This window comes from Paramormyrops kingsleyae, chromosome 20 (assembly GCF_048594095.1).
Source record: "Paramormyrops kingsleyae isolate MSU_618 chromosome 20, PKINGS_0.4, whole genome shotgun sequence".
Taxonomy (NCBI): domain Eukaryota; kingdom Metazoa; phylum Chordata; class Actinopteri; order Osteoglossiformes; family Mormyridae; genus Paramormyrops; species Paramormyrops kingsleyae.
Genome location: NC_132816.1, coordinates 4,063,247 through 4,088,140, shown reverse-complemented (window position 1 = coordinate 4,088,140; position 24,894 = coordinate 4,063,247). Strand labels below are relative to the sequence as shown.

The window sequence follows — 24,894 nt, the reverse complement described above, 5'->3', positions numbered from 1 at the left end:
AAAATCAGATAGATTAAATCAAATAGAGCTGTTTCCACTCTTAAAACTATTTCTGACCGTTTTTTTAGGTGGACTGTTAATATTATATGAAGACAGATCATTATTTGCAATGCAATTTGAACCTAGGCTATTGTTATGGCGGAAGAGTCCAGAACTTATCATTTTTCCCCCCAAACAATAGGGGGAGCTTGGCTAGTGTTGAAAATATACCAGGCAAGTAAACTTTCCTGTTTGGAGGACGCACGATCGCCAGTAACTTTTTAGACGCGGTTCGTTTTGGTCTCGGTGTTGCGCCCTTATTTGCCCCGGATTCAGCGTCGCATTGCCCAGTTCTGCGCTTCCAGTTTGATTGTGTGGTTAAGCTAGTCCCGATGCATTTCCTGCTTTTGCTTTCAGTAGCTAAACAGTTGTTTAACTATGCGGTTTAATTATCAGGGCGTACCGCCGTCAGTAACTCTCCACTGGTAAGTAGCTGGCCGGTTAATCTGCGATCGATGCTCCGGCGACACACGCCGGTGCCAGCATTTCCCTGTTTCTCCCTATGCTTCATTTATTTAACGTATATAATGCATTTTCTAGTGTAGGTGATAGGCGGCAATTGACATGTTACCGAGCGTTTTACGTGTTGATACTCAGCTTTCATTGTGAAGGTTGGCCGACGAAAAATCCTGGTTAACGTGATAGCTAAGCAACAGAACCAGGCGATTCTGGGAATTTGTAGATACCCGGGGTTTTGATAGCCTGCAGTGTAACAAAACAAGTATCCACACTTTAATAAATGCTATTCTGCATTTGAAGGCATATTAAACCAGTTACTATATCATAATGAAATACGTGGAGCGAACCATTTAAGAAACTTTAGAGGGGGGTATATGTGTTTCAATGGGACGTTGCTCGGGAATTGTGTAGGGTGGTATTTTTTTAAAAGTACTGGATAACACATTAATTATATACGTTTTGATATATTTAGAAATTCACGAGATTGCTTTTAGAAAACGGTTTTTACTTTCCTCAGTCGTCGAAGTGGCCCGCTGCCCTGGTTAGGGGGATGCCGGGAGAGTGAGTTTTGGGAAGTGGCGCGTCCTGCGGCTTTATTTACACAAGCAGCTGCCGACGCTTGTAGAGTCTAACCGTAGTAAATAATATAGGGCGGTTAGGATTCGCCAGTGCGCTTCCTGATGAATTAAGATGTATATGTCAGTGATACACAAAAGTATATATTAACACCAGTGTGTGTGTGTGTGTGTGTGTGTGTGTTTTTTTTTAAAAATAATAATTAAAAAAAAATGTTTCTCTTGATTGGTGCTTTCAATACAGAATGACAATTTTTAAATGCAAATTCAGTGTTCTTTTATTGATAACCCTCGTTCTCTTGGATCTCTGTCATTTGATTTGAATGGCTTTTTTCTGTTTGTAGCATATTGGTCAGTTGCGTGTGTACAGCTACATTGCTTTGAGTGCCAAGATGTTCAACGATTTGTTTACAATAAAATGCCTGATTCCATATTTAAACTTTATGTAATTATCTTTGAGTGGCCTGCTGGGCAAAGCTTTTTCAATACAGTTTGTGCAGCTTTGTTGTATTTTGCACGGCGGTTATGGTACAGCCTGAGCTTTTACATGCTGTTAATGTTTTACCAGTGTGTTCCTGGCTGTTGCGGTGTGCCTGCCCCTCAGGTGGCGTATGCCTGGTTTTGCCTGAGACAGACAGTGACACTGACCCTAACAAAATACAGGAATCTGCTTCGTCTGCTGTAGAAAGCAGATGTGCTCCTTCCATTTACAAGCTTTGGAGCCAGTCTTAGTTTTAGTTCCATTCCTTGCTACTGGTCTCAGTTTAGTGCTGTGCTTTCTGGATGCCTTATATATAACTGCATATCATAAATTACAGTTATCGCTGTACTGAGAGCCTTCTTGAAACAGTGATAAAAGCTGAAATGGCACAGTATTTCTTTTCTCAAACGCATGCCGACATTCTGCAGATGTGAAAAGTCCCATAATACAGCATAATAATTTGCTAATTAAAATGCATCTCTTTGTTAATGTGCTGGGGTTTCTTCTGAACTGCTGTTTAACTGACTCGCAGATCTTGCATATTTAACTAGTCCTGTTCTTTTTGCATGTGCAGTGTGTGAGTCATTCACCTGGTAATGTATTCTGTTTATACCTTGTGTAAATTGTCAGTTGCATAACAATTTTTTGCAAGTTCCCCTTGCATGTCACAAATACTAGTTATCAGCAAATACATGGAAGCTTTTTTTTCCCCAAATGTGACAGTGCTAAAATTACTGTTTTTGAACAGTTCCATTCTTTATTAAAAATATTTATTCCTGTATTTATTTAAAAATCTTGCCACCTGTCACTTGAGTATATGTAAAAGCTTAAGTCAATTGTACTTAAGCATTGGGGAGGGGCTGGGGGAGGGCTACCACTTTAATTGAAAAGCTTTACATATTCTAGTTGGTGGATCAAAGTGTGATTGCGGCCAATAATAAGGCTCGCTCCCAGCCATTGGCTTGCCTTCAGATTCACACACGGAGGTTTACAGTTTCTAGTGCGACTATTCATTCAACTCGGGCAATCAGCGAAACGAGCCCCGCGCCGACTGACCGAGGCAGCCGCCGCTGGCTGGGTCCCTGGGAACCGTATCCCTGCAAAAGTAGGGCTGCCAGCATCAATGCAGCAGCACTAAATCTAGGTCTGTCAGGAGAGCGAGCGAGCGAGAGAGAGAGAAGAGAGGGAGGCAGAGGGGAAAGAGAGCGGGCGAGCGGGCGATTGATCCATTTTAGCAACTTGCAGTAATGGAGAGCAAAGTAGGCCGTCATGCACCGGATCAAACTTGAAAGGAGAAGCCCAGAATCGTCTGCGCAGATCTAGCTGTGAGGAAGAGGAAGAAGGGAGGAAGTCAACGTGCCAGAATCGGCTAAATCACGGGAAGGATCTGGCAGCTTTACCGTCGGCCTGTGCCCGCCATCCCGTCGGACTTGTACTTCCTCTGAGTTTCTTCTCCTCTTGACCCGCCACTGCTAGGCAGGGAAACACACTCATGGTCGATGCCAAGGGGAGGAACATGAAATGTCTGACTTTCTTCTTGATGCTTCCAGAGTCGGTGAAGATCAGGTCAAGCAAAGGTGCCAAAAAGGGGAGCCCGAGTCACTCGGACCTGCCACCGGTCTGCTATGAGATCATCACCTTGAAGACCAAGAAAAAGAAGAAGATGGCTGCGGAGATCTTTCCCGGCAAGAAGCTAGCGACGGCCGACGCGGTCCAGCAGTACCAGCAGCAGAACCTGAATAATAACAACACGGTCCAGAGCTGTAACTGGCAGGGACAGTTCCCCACCATAAGAGAGAGGTAGGTGAGCTTCCATTTGTGGGTTTTGAGCGTGTGCCCGTTGGGTCACCTCAGTCGGGCTCAGTTGGATATTCTGGGATGTGGACAGATGCATGAGCGGCGTCACGTTAGATTTTGCCAGCGGTCAGCTCTGCGGCGCTATTTGCATGTGTTATACCGTTATGTAACTGCAGGACAAGTTCACTCATAAAATAATTAAATAAAATCCTGTGTTCATGGGTTGATACATCTTCCTAAAAACTTATGCTGTTTGGGAACCATCCCTCTGATTAATCTCAAGGTTCACTGGTTGGTTCTGGATATTGCGCCCCGTGCAGGTACGTTCTCGTGCCACCGCAGCGCAGAGACACTCTCGAGTTACAGAGTGGCCTCATTGAGCCATGGGATTGGGGGGAGCCGGGGGGGGGGGGGGTGTAGGCACGAGATGTCAGGGCAGCACAGTCCTGCTTCTGGGTAAATATTTGTGCTTTTTTTTCAAAGGGAAGCCCCTTGCCGGCGAAGCAGATGTGCTTCTGCCTTTGTTGTACATCCAGAACGTCGCAGCCTGTTTACCCAGCTCTCCTGAGCATTTTACTCAGTGGTTTTGTAGTTGTTATGGTGCTCTGGCTTTGATGGCTTCCTCTTCTAAAAAGCTTTGATATCGCCTTTTTTTTTTTTTTTTATAAGACAATAGCCTGACGTCTTATCATTTTTCCCCCCAGTTACAGCAGTACAACACTTTCAGTTAGTCGGAATCAGTGCCTTAGGCTTTGGGCATCAGACAAATTAAATTTTTCTGCATGCGCTAATATTTATTTTTTGTTAGAATACTTCTGTCGGTGTAGAATCCTTAAGAATGATGGACTTACCTCCACAAAGCCTGGCTGGCGTCTTGCAAACGCAGTGTCAGTATTAACAGATTAAAGTGTGCCGGTTTGTGATTGGCCACGTGACGTCTGTCGGTCGCAGTTGGTCTCACCCACCACAGAACCGTTAGCCTGTGTCTCTGCAGTGAATCATTTGTGAGGATGTTGGTGTTGCCGTGTGTCTGGGCTCATATTTTCAGGAAACAATTAGTCAGATAGATGTGGAAATGGACAAAAATATATTATTGTGTCTATGCTCTTAAAAAAAAAATTGTTGGCTCAAAAAAAAAAACAAATTACAATTTACATGCTTTTTAAACAAAGTTATTCCGGTTTCAATTATCCAGTAAACTATATGAATATTTTAAAGTTAGACTAACTTAAATATTTCAATAAAGCCACAACTATCTGCTTTTACTTCCAAACAGTTTACATCACTACAACATTTGAATGGATGTTATGTCCTCATTATTTACTTAGCTGGTCTAACATGTTTATTTTGCTACCATCTCAGGGAAGTTCTTCGTTAAGTCAACCGCATTTCTGGTACCAGAAGGTGTCGGTTTATCACGATCCAAAAAAAAAAAAAAAAAAAAAAAGAAACTGGGGCTGAATAACTAGAAGACCAGATTTCAGGAAAGGTCGAGGTCTTTTTATTGAGTTCTTTGCACAACTAACACAGATACTCAGTAAACCCCAAGGCGCATGCAACCCAGAAACACGGGGAGGTCTGACACTGGACTGTAAAGTTACACACACAGTGGGTAAGTTATACAACGGTAATTATATGCGAGGATCGGACAGGGGTCACATAAGACATGGTCAAACACACAGGACAGTTGGGAAATATAACATATTAACGAAATAATGGGCTATGTACAATGTCCCAGCATGCTCAGTGCACCTTGTCGGAGCTACAATATTATAGGGCAGGACTATGTGTGATACTGAAGCTAACCCTGCATCTCATGTGTGTGCATTTCTTATATCACTAGTCAGTTACAATAAGATCATGCTTTTTCTTTCTTTAAATTCTGTACGGAAATTATAGTGCATGGAGTTTTGCTAAAATATAAATTTACCTCCACTGGTTTGGCACTATTGCTGCATGCATTCTCCGAGATCGTAATCATAGTCATTTTCACCCATGCTGTTTAAGTCACTCCTACAGGTTTGTGAGAAATTTGTTGAACTCCTTTTTTGCCCTAGAAATACCCAATATTTATTATGACAAAATAATACTGTGTTGTCCTAGTACTGTATTTCCTGTCATGCCATCCTGATCTTGTTGTATCTGTTCTAACGACCAGATCACAATTTTAGCTTGGGTTTTTCATTTGTCCATGCATCCATTGTGATTACTTGTTATTTTTTTTCTACTTTGTTCATCATTGTTTTCTGATTTGGGAGCTTTTTTCCAAGATGATGGTTGCTTTGTGTTTCCCACCCTAAGAAAGTGTTTCAAGTCCCACTCCAAAGTACCAAAAAAGTACCCCAATTGGTTTGGCACTTTATGCCAAATGCTTGAACTTTTGGTACTGGTGCTTGATGGGAAGTCAATGGAAAAGAGAAAGTACCAAAAGTAGCCTACGGTAGCTGCTGCAGTAGAAAAGCACCCAAAGCTTCTACGCAGTTTAAACTCACTTCCAGAAGTTGCAGTAACTTAGCATTTTTCAGATGTTAAGTGAAGGCAGAAATAATTGCTCAAAATACATATATAACTAAGTTGCGAGAGTGCTCTTTTTATTTTGACCAACTTTTAAAAACAAGTTAACTAAGAGGGGAACATGTAACAAACGTAAAGTTTTATGCTAAGAAACTTCTTTATTTTATTTGTTACTATCCCCTCAAACCCTTTTTTTACGAGTTGCGAGTTAGACCCTAAGGGGGAAATGCTTTGCGATACATGCATGTTCACACAAGGAGTTCCCTGCTCTACTGCATATTATATTTGAAAAGGTTTGAAATGGTAAAAACTCAGTGGTTGCTTTTATTTGGGTTACATATGGCCCTGATGGTAGGGTAACATAAGGCCAACCGAATCACCCCCAGAGTGATGTCTTCACTTTTTTTCCCCTCTTTGTCTCCAAAGCTACAGTCCAAAGGAAGACAAATTTGGGCAGGTCACCATGTTCTCCGCCTAGAGTCCGTTTCAGAGACTCGTTTCGGGTCTGGCTAATGTGGCGCAATGCACTTTTTTTTTTTCTGCAGGAACTCTGTGATGTATAACAATGAGCTGATGGCAGATGTTCACTTTGTCGTGGGTCCACCTGGAGGAACGCAGCGGCTGCCAGGACACAGGGTGAGCCCGTAAAAATGAGGCGTCCGGTTCGGAGGAAGCATGTTTCCGATGTGGGAGAAAGTAGCAGTGGGATGTTGAGTAACCGATACTTAATGATTTTCTTCATCGTGAGTTATAGAATGCATAATCCTTTATTTTCCCCATGTTGCCACAAGCAACATTCTGCTGTCCGTGTTAATTTAGACGTTACGGTAAAAACATGTGAATCAATAACAGCTGATATTGCTTATAATTCCTTCTGCTTCGGTTTCTGTTTATCTGTACCCTGTTTAAACCCTGCTGTCCTTGTAATGTTCCTTCTGTGTATAAACTCCTTTCCCCATTTTGGGAAGCGTCGTGATTCATACTGAGCTCTAAGACTGAACCAAACCACATGAGGATGTTTGGGGGTCTCTTGTTAGGGATCTGATTTATGAATGGAGCTCAGAAGGTACTGCTATGTTGTCCGACAGAGTTCCATATCCTCCCCCACAGTCACATGACAAGTACTACTAAATATTTTGTAGGTTTGTATTTGTACCGGAGAATGCAAAATAATTGCAAGAATAAAAGGCTGGGAATGTGTGTGTTATTACTAAGAGACTCGTTACTAAGTGAAGCCCCTCCCTTCATGGTCTAATCAAGCCGTTACAGTGCCTCAGCGTGCTCTTAGGTGTCATCTTAACTGTCCTCCGCTCTCTCCCTCTCTCCCCCTCTCCCTCCCTTTTTCCCCTGAAGTATGTCCTGGCCGTTGGGAGCTCTGTGTTCCACGCCATGTTTTACGGTGAGCTAGCAGAAGACCAGGACGAGATCAGAATCCCCGACGTGGAGCCGTCCTCCTTCTTGGCCATGCTGAAGTAGGGCTTGTTTGTGCTCATGCCTTTTGTGTACTCACAGCTCAAATTTCACCTCTTTTATAAAAGACTTGCTGTTTGATGAGTTTTCAAGTAAAATCGTAACTGTTAAATTCAGAAATAAACCCTCTTCTCCAGTAGAGGATTTTTGTAGCAACAGTGCATAACTAGACCACGATGACAATAACGCTTTTGATGTTGCAGGAATAATTGGTGACTGGAGCCAAGCCTGGCCTTCTTACTCGTTGTTATTCCATAAACGTGCCATTAACAGGGGTGGGGAGCCGTGGTACCAATTGTGCTGTGGATATGGGCTGTTTGAAATTAAATGTTTGTAATTTGATTTGCAGTATGGACAACTTCTGTATTTTATTAATGTACTGCAAGGTTAATTCTGAATAAATTATGAATGTGTACAAACATTTGTACGGAGATGGAACACCTCATGATAGAACAGATTTTCACCAGCAACAAGAATATTATTTTACTGGTTTGCAGATTCTTCGTTGGCAGGTAGATTTTTTTTTCTTGTTTTACTGCGTATCAGTAACTTCTGCTCGCAGTCAAAGCCGCCAGGAGCCTGTAAATCCCCATTGTTACGTCATCATTGTTATCCTCTGTTCACCTTGGCGATGTCACGTTAAACGCGATGTTGATGACTCTCTATCAGACAGCTGTTCATTTGTGGACTTTGTCTTAGTCCCGCTCTCTTGATAACCCAACGCGTCGTCTACGTCTGCCTGCCCGTCCCTCATAACGAGCGGCGCTTTTTGCCGTCATCTTAAAAGTGGCCTCCTCTTCTGTGCTGAAAGGCAAGAAGCAACCAAAGGCTTCTGGAGGGAGCTATATCTCCAGGCGGTGTGGGATGGCTTGGAAACGGCAAAACAATTGCGTCTAATAAAACATTGCAGATGGGTGGGGGTGGGAATACCATTTATTAATATTAAATTATGGGGATTACAATTCCTATCAAATAATGACTGTTTACCAAGCATATGAAGCCGGGTGAGATTTGCATAAATATAATGCACTAGCTAATAACGCACTAGCTAATATGAGCACAACAGTGCAACAGGAAATTTGCAGTTGCTATAATAAGGGCCGTCTGCTGCTGCTCCTTAAATGATTAATCCTATGAACGTGCCCATTAAGTAACGGCGATGTCATAGCAGTGACTCTGCACCTGCTACGTAACTTAATGGTACAGTGAGATTTAATTTGGTAGCCTGGAACGTTTTAGTTTGCGTTCTCGGTGTATCTGTCCGATGAACGTCGCCGTCTCCCCTATGCCATATGAAACGTCTTCAGGCATAAATCTTTATATCTTAAGCTGAGCAGCATGGTGGCTCCATGGGTGGCACTGTCGCCTTACTGCGTCAGTGTTGGGGGTTCCTGCCTCCGATCTGCGTTTGCATGTTCACGCTGTGTCGTGCAGATTTCCTCCTGGGAATTCAAATTCCTTCCCGCAGTCAAGAGACCTGCAGGTAGCAGTTGGTATCTCTAAATTGCTCATAGTTTATGTATGTGCTTGTGCCCTGTGATGGACTCATGTTCCAGGATGTACCTCTGCCTTCATCCTGCCTAGAACAGACTTCCGGACCAACCCAGCACCCCCTCCCTCGAGATAGACGCGCGGGCACAAACACACATAACCGTAACCAGAATAAGTTGGTAACTGATAGCTGCAATTGAAATTAGTACTTTTGTTTAAAGAAGAATTCATGTATAACAGTTTTTGATTGAATTATCAATTTCTCCATGTTTTTAAGCAATTTATTTGATTGTAGTTATTGCTTGCAGTACTGGAATGAATCTCTTTGCCCGCAGGTATATTTATTGTGACGAGATAGACCTTTGCGCGGACACAGTGCTGGCGACTCTGTATGCCGCCAAGAAGTACATTGTCCCTCACCTGGCGCGAGCCTGCGTCAACTTCCTGGAGACCAGCCTGAGTGCCAAGAACGCATGTGTGCTGCTGTCGCAGAGCTGCCTGTTTGAGGAGCCTGACCTGACCCAGCGGTGCTGGGAGGTGATCGACGCGCAGGCTGAGCTGGCCCTCAAGTCCGAGGGCTTCTGTGACATCGACTCTCAGACCCTGGAGTGCATCCTTAGGAGGGAGACCCTCAACGCCAAGGAGATCGTGGTATTCGAGGCGGCGCTGAACTGGGCCGAGGCGGAGTGCCAGCGGCAGGAGCTGCCTCCGACTATCGAAAACAAGCGCAAGGTCCTGGGAGATGCCATCTACCTGATTCGCATCCCTGCCATGACGCTTGATGACTTTGCCAACGGTGCCGCCCAGTCTGGCGTGCTCACCCTGAATGAGACCAATGACATCTTCCTCTGGTACACAGCCGCCAAGAAACCTGATCTGCAGTTCGTCAGCCAGCCCAGGAAGGGCCTGGTGCCTCAGCGTTGTCACCGCTTCCAGTCCTGCGCCTATCGCAGCAACCAGTGGCGTTACCGCGGACGGTGCGACAGCATCCAGTTTGCCGTTGACAAACGGGTCTTCATCGCCGGCTTTGGCCTCTACGGCTCCAGTTGCGGCTCTGCAGAATACAGCGCTAAGATTGAGCTGAAGCGCCAGGGGGTTCTGCTGGGCCAGAACTTGAGCAAGTACTTTTCAGATGGGTCCAGCAGCACGTTCCCGGTTTGGTTCGAGTATCCGGTCCAAATCGAGCCAGACACCTTCTACACCGCTAGCGTTGTGTTGGATGGGAATGAGCTTAGCTACTTTGGACAGGAGGGGATGACAGAGGTTCAGTGCGGGAAAGTAACTTTTCAGTTTCAGTGTTCCTCGGATAGTACCAATGGAACAGGTGTACAGGGGGGTCAGATACCCGAACTTATCTTCTATGCCTAATCCATCATCCACATGAAATTGAAGAGGTTAGGTCTATTTTTTTATTTTCATTTATTCTTCTGACACTTGGGGAAATAGTGAATTTCCTATTGTCCTCTGCTGGAAATGTGACAGACCAGTATCAATGAAATTAAGGGTTCTTTAAGACCTTGCTCATTTATCCAACAGGTGACAAGCTACTTCTGTTCCATCGGTCAATTAGAGATGGTCTTCAAACTACTGTACCTTAAGACGTGCATTTTTTTTATGTGCATGACCACTGGCCACATTCATACAGTCTGCATTCCTCTATTGTTATAGAATCACTTAAGGAAGATAACAACACTTAAGAAAGGTAGTTAAATAAAATTCATAGATGTGCCATTAAATGATATTAAGATTTGAAGCACTCAAAACTGTGATCACCTCATTTAAATAAGGAGAAATTGCCACTACCTTTGGTGTCATTTTAATTGTGTATGTATTGTGTGCTTTAACAAGTAGAATAGTTTCTTGGATGTGTTCGGCACAATTTTAATCTTGAGTTCAATAACAGTGTACAGATGTTAATTAAAAAGTGAAAGCAATCATGACCCATAGCAGTAAAGTATTTAACCTATAATGAAGTAGCTATTTGTTCCATCAAAAACATGATATGACTTCCCTATACTCATGTTTGTCCTGATTGTAGTGTAGGATTTAAAGAATCGTCATGGAAACCTTAAAGGGGCTGGTTGAACAGGCTTCAGGCCAGTATTTGCCGCGATTTAAGTACTACGTAGGGTGAGGTCTTTCCTGATAGCTACAAGCTGTTTTGTGGAGCAGTATTTAAACTGGATTATACAGTGGTGCGTAGCAAGGTCCTAATTAAGATGCACCGTGCACCGTTCAGCTCAGTTATTCGCTTCACGTTCCCTGTGCTAGTTTTCTCTGGGAAAGCCCTTGTATGTCAGCAACAGAGGCCCTTTTTACGATAAAATGTTAACAAAAAGCACTACACAGAGAGATAGGAACAGGCTCAGTGTTCAATACAAAATGGATAACTGAAGAACGATTTCATTAAACAGCATTTTCTGACAAAATAATCCATAATTCCAAAATAATCTTCCCGAAAGTAAGTATTTCTAACATCAACTATATTTACACCTTTGTTTTTACTTATAAGATTATATTGGGATAAAACTGGAATGGTAGCAAATGAAATGAACCTTTGCTGTTTTTTTAAAATGGATTTTTACAGTTTACATTGTTTACTACTGTTTACTACCACAAATATGTTTGTCTATAGTGTGTACTAGTTACATTAACTGAATTTTGTGTACATTATAATGTTCCATTTTTTTACCATGTGACATGCATTTGAATCGTATAATTTTTGACTTGTATCAATGTTATTGCACTGATTTATATTATTTTTTTAACAACAAAAAAAAAAACACTTTCATTGGTCGCTTCCTCATTATCATATGATGGATTTGGTGGGAAAAAAAATAACATGACATGACAGAATGGTGAATCTTGAGTTCCTGTTTGACAACAATGAGGGAAATGGATATGTTTAATGACTGAAAATAAACTTTAACTGGTCCTATACATCTGCTATTGTGTGTTGACTGATTACTGCAGTGAGTGGATGGAACAAATGGTTAGAACTAGGGCTGTCAAAATTAACGGGTTAACGCGGATTAATCCATCTTCATGATTAATCTGATTAAAATTTTTAATGCAATTATCCCATCTGCAGCGCAGAATGATTCAAAATCACTGAAATGTCTCTGTCAACCCATTTCGGGCAGTTTTAGTGTATTCCATTTCCCCTCGGAACTCGTATTCCGAGTCGGATTCCGGAGTTGTGAAGCCGGAAGTGACGACATGCGCTCCCGTTTCTCTGAGATCCGAGAAATATCTCGGAGCAGCACAGAAGATCCAAAACAAAGTTCAGAATCCAAGATGGCTGCGCCCTTTATCAACAGTAGTTTTATACTGTTTATGCAATACTTCTCATCTGTGGCTCATTAAATCGGTCGCACACGCTAAACCGTTCAACTTATCTGTGGACGTGTTGCTACGGTGTTTTATACGTAAAGCACCGCGCGTAATGTGTTATCAACTGATATTGCTAACAATGGCAATTAACTGGGCTAGAATTGGACTTCATTATTAGTTGGGTTATTTGTTGGATTTACGGTAGTTCGTGCTAATTGTAAGCAAACGAAGATAAAGGCCATTTAAACTGAGGTACCTTAAGTCCGAAAAGTTGTCCGGCTAAGCAAAAAATCTTTTGATATGGGTCCATGGTATTGCACTTCTGTGGCAGATGGAATGCATCCGACTCATGTTCAAGATGTTCAATAAACATGTTAAGTGCATATATATTCCCTTTTTTCTTGAGTCTGTTTGCTCATGCAAAATTAAATGTGATTAATATAGATTAAAAATGAATGATATTTAATTGTGATTAATCGAAATTAATCCACAGGAACTCTGTGATTAATCTGCTTAAAATTTTTTATCATTTGACAGCACTAATTAGAACATAACTGGACCAGACAGAACCTGGTATATCTCAATTGGAGTATTTAAATTCTCTCTGGCCATATATGTGTACTTGCGTGATAATTTCTGGCTCATTCTTACATTCACAACTTCTACCAAAGGACTGTTTTCCCTGAAGAAAAGAAATCTGAGTGGCTGAAGGCATGTTTACACCTTTTCCAATCTTAGTTATCGCAGGGATCGTTACTGCTTGACTAAGCATTAGATGTGATCTGAGAGATTTTAAGCATGGTGTGATTGGTGATTCTAGCATCTCAAACAGCCACCCATGTGGGATTTTTACGTACCACATAGTCTAGAAATAAGATATCAGTGCGATAGACAAAACATTCAGTCACTGGCATTTGTGTCACAGAAAACACCTTGTTAAGAGACATTAGGAGTGGAATGGCCAGACTCAACGCTTACGGGAAAGCCCTTGGTCCAAGAATTAAATATTTGTGGTTTGCAGAAAGGCATCTCCGAATGCATTGCTTGTCTCACTTAAAGTGATTCTGAAGGCAAAAGTGAGTCCTATGTGGTACTATGTAGGGCTTCCTAATAAAGTGGCCAGTTTAAGTTTACGTAGATACGTGGGGTAGACCAGATGACAGACCACATGAATGAGGAATTTAACTTTGAAGCCAAATCAAAATTACAGCAGCTACATAGGTGAGTCATATTTGAGCGGATGCCAATTAGCAGTAGGACGCGCCTATAAAAGTGGTCTGACAGCAGTTTCGTGAATTTCAAAGCGAAGCAAGGCGACTAACAGGTAACCAAATTGCAGCTTCTTTGGTTGCAAAACGCACTGTTATTTTAATGTTTCAAGGGGTGCAGCCACGAAAATCATGATAGCGAATGTCAAAAACATTTGGCAAAGAGGAATGGTGGTCACAAGTCGAAGCTCACGAACTGGGTTGGACTGACAGTAACAGGACATTTGCTAAACACCACAAAAATGACCACACAACTAAATCAGCATCTGCGGTTAGATCAACACAAAAAAGTGTTTGTCGCACGCTTTGCAAATCTGGAATTTATGGCAAGTTTATCATTTGGAAACCAATTGTATCTCAAGGCCATTGCTCAAAGACACATTGGAGCACAAATCTTGGACAATGTTTCAGGATAATAATGCCCCATATACAGTGCTAAATAAATAAAATAATGTTTTCATGAACACCAACATGAAACCAAATGTATCATCCCTGGAAGTCAGACTAAAGCTGTTCTGAAGATCCTACTCATTATTAGGCCCTTGATTTTGATATTGAGAGGCATATCTGTTACTTTGTTCAGTATACTTTCGTGTAAGTGGCCGCGTCATAGTTGACTCTATATGGGGACCATATGTTGCCACAGCATAAAGCTGACCTTTGTTCAGCAATCATTTCAACCCCTCCAAATAATTCCTCCTTTGCCATTAATTTTGCTACCAGGTTTCCAAGGCACATGTGGCCCTATTTGTGGGGCCTCTGTTATAACTGGCTCTTTGTGGCACATCCAGGGTGCCTGGAAACCCAATGAAGAGGCATTGAGGGGATGTCGAAAAAACAAATGGGTATTTCTGGCTTCAGGAATAGCCAGGGGATACTGGTCTTCTAGAATAGCTTGGGTGTACAGCTATCTTTTATGTTGTCTGATAGGTGACAAATATAGAGCCTAACTAATGCTGTCATCAATCTTTTTCCTTACACTTTTCTATTTGTTTCCCTATTCACCCTTTGTCCTTTTTAACAATGGTGAAAAAAACCACAACAGAGTTCAAAAGCTTCCCATAAAGAAGAGAAGTCATTTCACTTGTTCATTCAAAAAAAAAAAAGTGATTGACTTACAAACCCAAAAAGCCAGTGCACCTCATAAGATTGTAACAACATGATCGATTTGGCCCTACAGCAGCAATATACACAAATGGTCCACATAATTAATTGTGTTGGATGATGCTGAAGAAATGCCACATATGGAATAATACCAGACAAATGTTAAGGTGAGGAATCAACAGCAGATACAGAGATAACGTGTAGCGGCAGCCAGGCTGGGGACAGAACCTGCCGCAGCAAACTCCTCAGGCTGTTTTTGAAAGTTGCTGGCCTCCTGATCAATGAGACAACATTTGGTATTACCTTAGCGAGCCGTATGACAACAGAGGAGCTTTGCACAGATTTATTAGGCGAACATGGAGGAATTTAATGGCTGTTTCATTTACATGACACTGCATAATACAGAACTGTGGAAAAAAACTTCTAGTCACTAAATAAGGGTCCACCTCCTTTGTTCATTAACCCCATTGTTTAAAACTTTGATTGATCGTGATTGTTTAAAACACTTGTTCAATAATGATGTGGCGCTCTAAATTGTGCTTGTTTATTTATTATTATGACTTATATGAAGATGACATCACATTTTATGAGCCATTCATGCAGAAATCCAGTTAATTCCAAAGAGTTAACAATCCCTTTCTCACGATTATAACTGTTATAATACAGTTCTAGTCGTGAAGATCGACGGTAAGGGAATATGCTTTCCAATTCATTCGTATATGCATTGTGCTGGAGAAAATACGCTTACAAAAACGTGAGTTTTTGCTGCTTTCTTACTTTGAACGCCTGAGTCAGGATCATCTTAGGTTAATTGGAACCATTATAACACAATCAAAAGCATCTGTGTAAGTGTGCACAGGGGGATTTCACATTTTTAACATTAATTATAAACCACCTATAAGCACACTTTCTGGGCCACTACTGGGTGCTGTGTTGTAAAACATATCACTATATCTATTGTTTTTACCTCTTATTTCTGTTCTCACTACAACAAAAGAGAAAAGAATAGTCTATACAAGAGTCTATTCAGACTCAGCACACAAAGAAACAGCTACAATCCCCTGCATGGATGCTGTGCAAACACTTGTTATTCATTAACACCTTGGATAGCCTACATACATGCTGTGGGTTGGGCGTTAAGTGCAACTTGCCAACTGAATCTCGAAAACAACGTCTTATTAACTGCAAATTGGCATGGAGGTCCCTTTACTTCCAATGATGTATGCATTGTATTCAAACAAGCTCGAATAGCTTTCATTATGTGTGTCAAGAAAACCTAAACGTTAAGCAAAGATTTGCAGGTACAGGTCAACACAAATGTCTGCAGTGTTTTATATATTGTTTATTTATAAAGTAGCTACCATATTTAATATGGAAACAAATTAACTATATAATTACAAATGATGACCACATTCACCTTAAACAAATGCTTTAGCGTTTAGCTTCACAACAGTTCTTTTGTGTTGTGGGTTACTAGGTAATGCTTGTTCCGTGCAAGTTGGTTTGTTGTGCTATTGATCTGATACAGACAATTACTTTGTGTCTCCTAAAGGTCATTTCTTTTGTATTTGGCAACACAAATCAGATGTCCCCATGAACGACCACAGTTTAGGGATAAACGCTAACGCCAGTTAGCATTGTCTGGGCGGCAGCATCGGAGAGCAGAAGGCGGCTCCGGAGGGGTGTGGGGGCTTGTTGTCTCTGAGCGTCGGAGAACAACAGAAGGCAGCTCCACTGGGCGCGTGTCACGGGTGGTCTCCGGGCCGCCGCTCCAGCCGCCACTGGGCTCGCTATCTCAGCCGGCACCCGGCTGTTGGTTTTATGCTGGCGCGGCTCGACTCGCTCGTCAAATAAATAAATAAATGCGCCCTCTGCAGAACGAGTTTCAGATTCAGAAGATACCTGGGAAAAAAAACAAACGGTTGCCAGGCAGTAGCTTGGGCTGAATCAAAACACAAGGTTACAGAAACTGCCATGACAATTACGGCTTCAGTGAGCTTCGCCCGTGGTCTTGTTTTATTTTTGGACTGATTTGTGGAATTTGGATTCTTCTCTATAAAATATGTAAAAAAAAAAAAAAAATTCATGGACAAAAACATGTCTGTGCTGTAGAAAAGTGTCCATTAAAGTTTATATGTACAGTAGTCTGACTCCTGAGCCAATGCTTGAACCCTGCTGGTTTTTCTATAGGACATGCGCAATTGTGTAATGCAGTTTTCTTTCCTAGCAATGGAGCATTTCAGCATATAGTGTCATGAATACACGTCCTGAGCATTGCATGGGCTTGTATGTACAAAAAAATCCTACACTCTAAAAAAAAAATTGTTGGCTTAACTTAAAAAAATGTATAATTTGCATGCGTTTTGTTTTTTTTTTCCCATTTTTTCGGTTTCAATTAGTGAGTAAACTAAATGAGTAAAACAACTCATATCACTAAAATTCTTGGAATGGATATAACATATTCATTATCTTAACTTTGTTGTTTTTTTCATCTTTGTTTTATTTCCATCTTAGGTCGTTCTCCACCAGATCAGATAACGTATTTCTGGTGGGCTACCGCAAAGTGTTGGTCTTCCAAGCTAAATAACTAGAAACACAGCTGGGGTGGGAAGTTTTTTTTATTGAGTTCTTAGCAGGACTAACACAGGAACTCGATAAACCCCAAACCAACAATAACTCACAAACATAGGGAAGTCTGACGCTGGACATTAAAGTACACACATGGTGGGTAATTTATACAATGCTAAAGACATGCGAGGATCGGACAGGGTTCATGTAGGACATATGACAACTTGGAAATACAACAAATATTAACATTATAAAGGGGGGGGGGGGGGGGTGCGCGCTGTATACAATGTCCCAGCATGCTTTGCGCATCTCTCCTGCACTACAATATTATCGGGCTGGACGATGTGCAAATACTAAAACAGTTCTTACATCACTAGTCAGTTAGATTAAGATCAGGCTTTTTCTTACTTTACATTCTGTATGGAAATTATAAGTCAATGGAAAAGTGAAAGTGGCACAAGTACTGTATCAAAAGTACGGTAATTAGTGCAGTACAAAAGCACAGGTTCTGTGCAGATGAAACTCACTTCCAGAATTTGCAGTAGCTTAGCATTTTTCAGATGTTAAGGAAGGCCAAAAATATTTGTTCAAAATACATATATAATTAAGCTGACAGAGTATTCTTTGTTTTTAATTTTGACCAAGTTATAAAATTAAGTTAACAAAGATGGGAAGATGAAACAAATGTCATGACCTGCTCGTACGATCCTCGTGTGCACCACGCCCGCTCATTTACCTCATGTGAATTCCCTATTGTGATCACCTGTTTCCTGTTATTTCGGCTTGTCTTGTGCATTTAAGTCTGCGTTCAAGTCTGTTTCCCCAGTCCGGTCATTGACGTTGTTTTACTGTGTAGTAGTGGTCCTTCTACAATAAATCCCATTTTTGGATTTCTGTGTGTCCGATCCTGATTTCCCCGCTCCCCGCTTGCTCAGCCTGCACACGGTTACAACAACAAACTTTAAAATTTTATGTTGAAAACTGTCTTTATTTCAAGTATTACTTACAATCACCTCGAACCATTCTTTAGAGTGTGCACCAAATTTCGCCACCCTTATTAATTTGTTATATGCACCTATATGCATGACCCTGCTCTGTCTGCTTTTGAACTTGGGCTGTAAGGGACCCGATACGCATTACATTAAAGCAACTGATAAATAAATGCTTATCCAGTAACACCAAATGGTACTTAACATGAAAAAGGATACTAAATTAATTTTACAGAAGATCATACAATTTCTCTGTATTTGTATTAGCTCCTCCTTATAATTTTCAATATCAGCCCCAGTCCTGCCCTGGGCTATGTGATTGTGGAGTATACATGTTCTCTCTATGGGTGTCTCCTCCCACAGACCAAACAGTTACATTGCAATAAACTGGTGTCTCTAGATTGTCTATAATGTCTTCGTCCTGACGCTTGCATCCCAGGCGCAGCAGCCTGTGCTTCCTGGAACAGACTCGAGGTCCACACTGCACCTCTGCATCCTGTGATGGATGGCTGGACGACTGGATGAATGGGTTGACGGATGGATGGGTGGCAAAAATATCTTTTGCGAATGGCTTATTGTTCAGAGTAAAGCTGGGCCCTGTGTGGGATTGTTCTTTTTTCAATCCTGCCCACACAGGCAACCTTTATGGCAACCTACTGCTGACCCTCCAAAGATTAGATCCTGCTTCTCCACATTCCATACTTGCCCTGTTATTTCAGCACCTCAAAGCTGTGGCAGTGAAAAGAGCCTACTTGAAAACTGCTTTGAATTTTAAATGTTATTTCTGAGAATGAATCAAGTTTAACAGAATTATGATATAACACAGCTCATTGCATTCATTCCCAAAAAGCTGAATAGGTTTGCTGCGGTCTACTTTTGAAATTCATTCAATTTATCTAGATGAGTTATCTAGGTAACACTTCACAATACAGTTCCTTAGTAAATTACTAGTAACTCATTAGTAATTCTATTACTATTCAAGTACAAATCATGAACAAATATAGTAGCTACTTGAGATAAAACATGCATTACGATTCATTAATAATGAACAAACATGAGTTGAGTATTTCATTTTTGTGTTATTCATTATTTGCTCCTTCAGTAGTTCTACCTCCTCATAAAATCAAAAGTTCAGGTAAAAAAGTTGAATGGGATAATGTTGCTTATTTCAGGCTGCTACTTGATTGGCTGAGATCAAGAGAAGTGGACCACTCAACATCTGGATGAGATGAGCAGAGTAACCATGTTAAGAGGCTGAAAGTACAGCAAGTTCAGTAGGTTTTTTTTATTATTTATTTTGTGTCCTACAATCTCAGGCTACCCCAGCGGAACCCTCTGGCAAACCGGAGCTTTGCTTGCACGGCCTATCAGTTGCCTTTCCGTCTTACAATGCAACCTACTGTATGTATGTGCCTCAACCAGAGTGACAAGTAACTGAACACCTTGGTATCTGCTGATAGGTCCCTCTAGGCTTCTCTTCCCAACCCACTACAAGTAAGTCTTTGTTTCTGTTCACTTTTGTGGCTGTTGTACCATCTGGAGAAGATGAACTTTCACGATGGACTTTCACGCTCTGTTTTTAACAAATCGTGAAACATGCGCCAGTTACTCTTTACTGCTGTCATTGTTTGCATTTGTTTGTGGTCTTTTGTGCTCCTGAAGTCAAATGAAGTCACTCTGGGAGGAGGGAGAATAAATAAAAGAATAAATAAAAATATATAATAAAACAATACACAGCAGTACATAACAATGACAACAATGACATATAAGACATGACAGGCAATAATACAAAGAATGAGAGGTGCAGGTCAGTGCATATAGACAGAAGACTGTGCAAGTAACAGAAACACCTTTTAACACTCAGAAACGCTGTTAGAGATTAAGTTTTGACGTGAATAGTTGCCATGGCATGTTCTTACTATGATTGTACAGGATTGCGTAACTCTTGTAACTGGGCATTCATTGACAGCTCAACCTTGCTGCCCTTATGCCTGGTTGACTCCTCTACAGCAGTGTTTCCCAACCCAGTCCTCATGGAACACTGGACAGTCCACGTTTTTGCTCCCTCTCAACTCCCAGTGCATCTGTGCCAGGTATTCGGTGTTCCTGATTGGCTGGGAGCTGGGAGGGAGCAAAAATGTGGACAATCCGGGGTTCCCTGAGGACTGAGTTGGGAAACATTGCTGTACAGCATGTTAGTTGTGCTATGTGCCTTACTTGTACAGGTACGTCACTTTGGGCAAAAGCGTCTGCTAAATGCATAAATGTAAGATGCAATGTAAAATAGCCCATCTACCACCATTCTGGTGTGCTGTCCTTGATACTACCACCGATAGCTGTTATACAGGTGCTTCAGTCAGATCGAGCTCACATTTGGAATTCTCGGGGGATATCTACACTTCTCAAAATCCACACTGTGTATTTCATCAGCACTACAGAGGCACTCTGGGAATAACATAGTAAGTTGTTACCACAGCTCAGAATTTCAGATTTTTTTGCCCATCACCTCTTCATGATTACAAAGTTGTTACTGGGAAAGAGATTTCCCAATCATTTAAAAAAAATGTAGTACTTTCTTTAGCCCTGTGATTTGTTTTCACATACCCCTTTTCTAACTCAATGACAGACAAAGACGCACATGTATACACAGGTGAGGGCAAGTTTTGAGGCTAGAGCACAGGGGTGAGCCAGCCCCCCTGAGGTTAAGGGTGTAGCAGTGATATGATTACAGATCGCTATCCCATTAAGCTATGCATTACCCATTTAGGTGGATAGAGGCTGGGAGCCCAAACTAGATCAATACTACAGTGAGGTTCATGTTATACCGAAAAAATCAAGGTAGTAATTAATAACAATGTATTTATAATTTGGCCGTACCTGGTAAAACACAAGGGAATGCACACTATTTACACTCTCCATATTACTCGGGTGTAAAATCGTTTCTTTTATCTTTTGAAATTTCAGGTGCATGTATCTATTTTTTTCCATTATAAATAAGTACTGTATATGGTAGACGACTGTATTTTGAGTCAGTGACCATTTGTTAAGGAACTGAACATAAAACGGTACAAGGTATGTACAAAACAATGTACATAATACAGTCAGGAGCGATGATGGCGTTGGCATTGTGTCAGAATTCAGTCACATTATATCAGAGCTGTTCTGCATTAACATCTCAGTAGCTTTTTAAATGGCTTCACTTTAACTATTACTGACTTCTTTCGTAAATTAAGAACAGTTTGTAATACTGGTGGTTGACCTTGAATGCGCATACGTCCCTCGCAATATTTAAGATCTTAATCATAGGTGACTTAATGTATAGCTTTTGACATACGCAGACCTCAGATGCTTTAGATCTGCAGAATTTTGCTGACTTTGAATCACTTTGGCTATAAATATGGTATAAAAATGAGCAACAGATTGCATATTAAAACAGATACTTACAGTACAGGTCATTATAGATGAAGATAATTTTTAAGTGGCTGACACTAGTTGATGTTGCATTTCTGTGGCTGTGTGACCATAATCCATGCTCATACTGGGTTTTATACAGATTTTCCTACAATCCAAAAGTTTTGATTTTATTAGCTTAGCTTGTGTGTGCACTATGCACAGATCACTAGTTCCAGTCAAAAAATACAAAAATAAATAAGAATCTGACTTGGAGCATCTTAAGGATCTGGATATTTGACAGCTGAACGGAAGAGTTTCCATATGTGCTGTGAGTAATGTTTATGTAGATGTTGCTGGAAGCTGCATCTTTCTGACCTAAAGAAAGTGAATCTCTCCCTCTGCAAATGTCCCCTCCATAGTCGGCTTAGCTACGAGTCGGTTAATGTCTGGGGTTCGGGCATGAACTGCAGCCATCCCACTGTGGAGATCTTCCAGACTAGCAGGACCTGGCTGTAAGACACACCAGATGGAGTGTGCTTTTTCGGCCGTCCATTCCAGCGCCTTTGTCCTCAATCAAATCGCACAACACACGACCTCGCTGAAGAAACCAGTTAAACTGAAATAAGAGGGACTCGATTCCCGTGTCATTCGGGAGATTTAAACACTTTGCTTTTGCCTTTGCTAGTCTGCATAGCGTTTGTGGCAGGATGTGCTTTACCGGAAAACAAATCATTTTCTGCATTGTGTTTTACTCAACAAGATTGTGCGCTCAGGTATTTTCAGACACACTCAGAACGGAGGCACAGTTGATGCTCACCTGTGACAACATCACGTTAATCATCAGAGAAAACACTTCAAAGGAAAACAGCCCTCTCTGCAGGCTCTGGAACATCTCACACTGGCCTTTTAAAAATATTGACTTCATCATTACCAGACATCAATGTATGAGTTCTTTGTGTGACACAAAACAGAAAGGAAAATAGGTGGAAATTTCTGGTCACAGTGCTCCAGTCAGCCATGTAATGGAAATATTACTTAATGAAGTTCATTCACAAAGTTTACGTGCAGAAAATGCTCCAATTTCCCACATTAGAGTGAAAGCTTTGGATGTAGTAATTTACCTTTCAATGGAACGTTAAGGACAACTGGAATGAACACATGGAATGAAAGCTAATAAAACTCCTTACTGTGAGGCTCTTGGTATAGATGTTGGTACAAATCCACAATGCAGATGTCTGTGTACAGAAATGAGTTACTGCTTTGCAGGAGTATTAGATTCAAAGCCCAACAAATGAAATTGTGTGTTGGTGATTCAGGTTCATTAACATAACTCATCCATCTTCAGACTGGCTTGTGCTTCATTAACATTGGACCCATGAAAACAATGAAGTGTGTTTTGGGGTGATGAGTCTCTCGGCGTCCCTGACAATCAGCATCTAGCACATTCTCTGCTTCTGTGCCAGAAGACATCACTGTGTGGTGATGTAATTCTGCCCCTAATTATTGACTCACATCCTCCTACTTCATGTATGTTTTTTTATACATTTAAACCATGCAAGGTTTATTTTGTTGCATTTTTGTATTTATTTTTCTCAGCCCCAACCAGCTCTCATTGTTTCATAATGTCAATTGACATTACTATAGAGCTGAACTATGAACTAATGCTCTCAAATATGCAACTTGGTGTCAAAATAAATCAACTTGTTGGGCGGTATGTGGCTCAGCAGATTAGGCTTCTGTGCCTGTGATCGGTCACCAGTTTGAAACCTGTGCTTGTCAGAGTAACTTTATCACCGTTGGGCCCTTGAGCAAGGTCCTTACCCTCCTGAAAAGTGCTCCAGGGGACCTGGATGGATGGCTAACCCTGCCATTTCATCCAGAGCCTTACGCTCACCACTGTATCATCGCTGTCCAATGAAAAACACATATCTTTAAAAATCTACTATTTCAGGAGCGTGGAAAAATGCCTTTTCTCAGAAACTGCTATACAAAATAAACAAAACAACATAATGAGACACCTTTCGCACCACAAATAAACACCTATTTAAATGCAGTAAGTGAGCGATTTAATGTTTTAAATACACTTACGTGGATTGTTGTCAACAACATACAAACTACTCTTGCTTTATATTCAAAATTAACAATAACTTTAGTTAGCTAGCTATATAGCTATCAATATTAAGTTATTAAATTACCAATTTTAATAATGTAGCACTAAGTACCTGAATATAAACGTTAACTTGTACAAACATGAGTACTAGCTAAATAGATGACTTCATAAAACGTTTTTAATTGGTCAAACACTATCAGGAGACAGATGACAATTTTGAGACAATCGTCAAAAATAGACATACGTGGTTTTCATTGGATAGCGATGATATATGAGTGTATGTCATAAAAAGGAGAGAAACTGGGATATGCAAAAAGTCATATATTGCAATGTACTTGCACAAATGGCAAATAAAGTTTCATTTAAAATAGCAAGGCTGCTTGTTCTGAGGGTGCTTTAGCATGCTGCCCTGGGTTCTTCTCTTTCACATGTTCTCTCTCAGTGGCTGACTAGCTGCCTGGCATTTCGCATTATGGCCCATGGCTCCCCATTAGCGAGAAGCGCTGATGAATGATGGGCGACGTTGAGGCGTTCTGTTCACGTTCCAATCGACTCCATCCCTAATTCTAGAATGCGGCCACTGGAACTTTGCTAAACCCTTTGGGGGGGAGCTGGGAACTGCATACTGCGCAGTCCAGTTCATCCAGTTCAGCAAGGCTAGTGATGATACTGCCTTTTCACAGCCTTCCTTTCCATGTGACTATATCTAAATACTAGAAAAAAAAACTGTGCTTTTTGACACATATTTTGATCAAGCGCCATGTCTTACTTTTGATATGCATGTCAGTATAATTTGAATAAATTCTTCCGCAAAAACTGTTGTTAGTACTGAGCTCCTTTAGCTTGGCAGTTAGAGGAAAGATAAACAGACATTATGATCCATCCGTCATCCATTTACTCTTGTCCGGGTCACAGAGGGGTGGCCTGGAACCTATTCCAGGCAGCATGGAGTACAGGGCTGGGGTACGACCTCGACAGCATGCTAGTATCTCACTGGGAACATACACACAAGAAGGCATGTACTTCAGGTAACTTAGAAATTCAAGTCTTTGGGTTGTCTGAGGAATCCTGCTCAACACATGAAGAACATGCAGACTGAATACACACAGAGCACAGGTTTTAATTTCATCCCCCACCCTGGAGGTGTGAGGCAACAGTGTTACTCACTGAACATCCATACCACCATCCCTGTCTAACTGTCATGTTTTTTTTTTTAATTTGTGGTATCTGAATGCAAATGAATCTTGTGTGCAGCAAGTGCAGTGTAGAAACAGTGACCCTGCTTTGGGATGTGTTTTTGAAA

At 41.3% G+C, this 24,894-nt stretch overlaps 1 protein-coding gene across 2 annotated transcripts; it reads left to right on the top strand.

The window, feature by feature from the left end:
• Positions 1–218: 218 nt before the first annotated feature.
• LOC111853778 (BTB/POZ domain-containing protein 3-like) lies at positions 219–11,766 on the top strand. 2 transcript variants are annotated; one of them, XM_023831070.2, is made up of 5 exons: positions 219–464; positions 3,105–3,354; positions 6,411–6,501; positions 7,219–7,337; positions 9,162–11,766. In XM_023831070.2, exons 2-5 carry the CDS (start codon positions 3,218–3,220, stop codon positions 10,192–10,194), a joined length of 1,380 nt encoding a protein of 459 aa, XP_023686838.1. In that variant the 5' UTR covers positions 219–464; positions 3,105–3,217; the 3' UTR covers positions 10,195–11,766. The 2 variants fall into 2 exon arrangements, with proteins under 2 accessions (XP_023686838.1, XP_023686837.1); XM_023831069.2 differs by lacking the exon at positions 219–464 and having other exon boundaries at positions 1,264–3,354.
• Positions 11,767–24,894: the final 13,128 nt, after the last annotated feature.

What these genes read in the sequence shown, in the direction of transcription:
- LOC111853778 (XM_023831069.2), top strand. Translation starts at nt 3,047, where the DNA reads ATGGTCGATGCCAAGGGGAGGAACATGAAATGTCTGACTTTCTTCTTG. An exon ending in TTCCCCACCATAAGAGAGAG is followed by an intron (nt 3,355 to 6,410) that starts GTAGGTGAGCTT and finishes TTTTTTCTGCAG; the next exon opens with GAACTCTGTGATGTATAACA. An exon ending in TCCTTCTTGGCCATGCTGAA is followed by an intron (nt 7,338 to 9,161) that starts GTAGGGCTTGTT and finishes CTTTGCCCGCAG; the next exon opens with GTATATTTATTGTGACGAGA.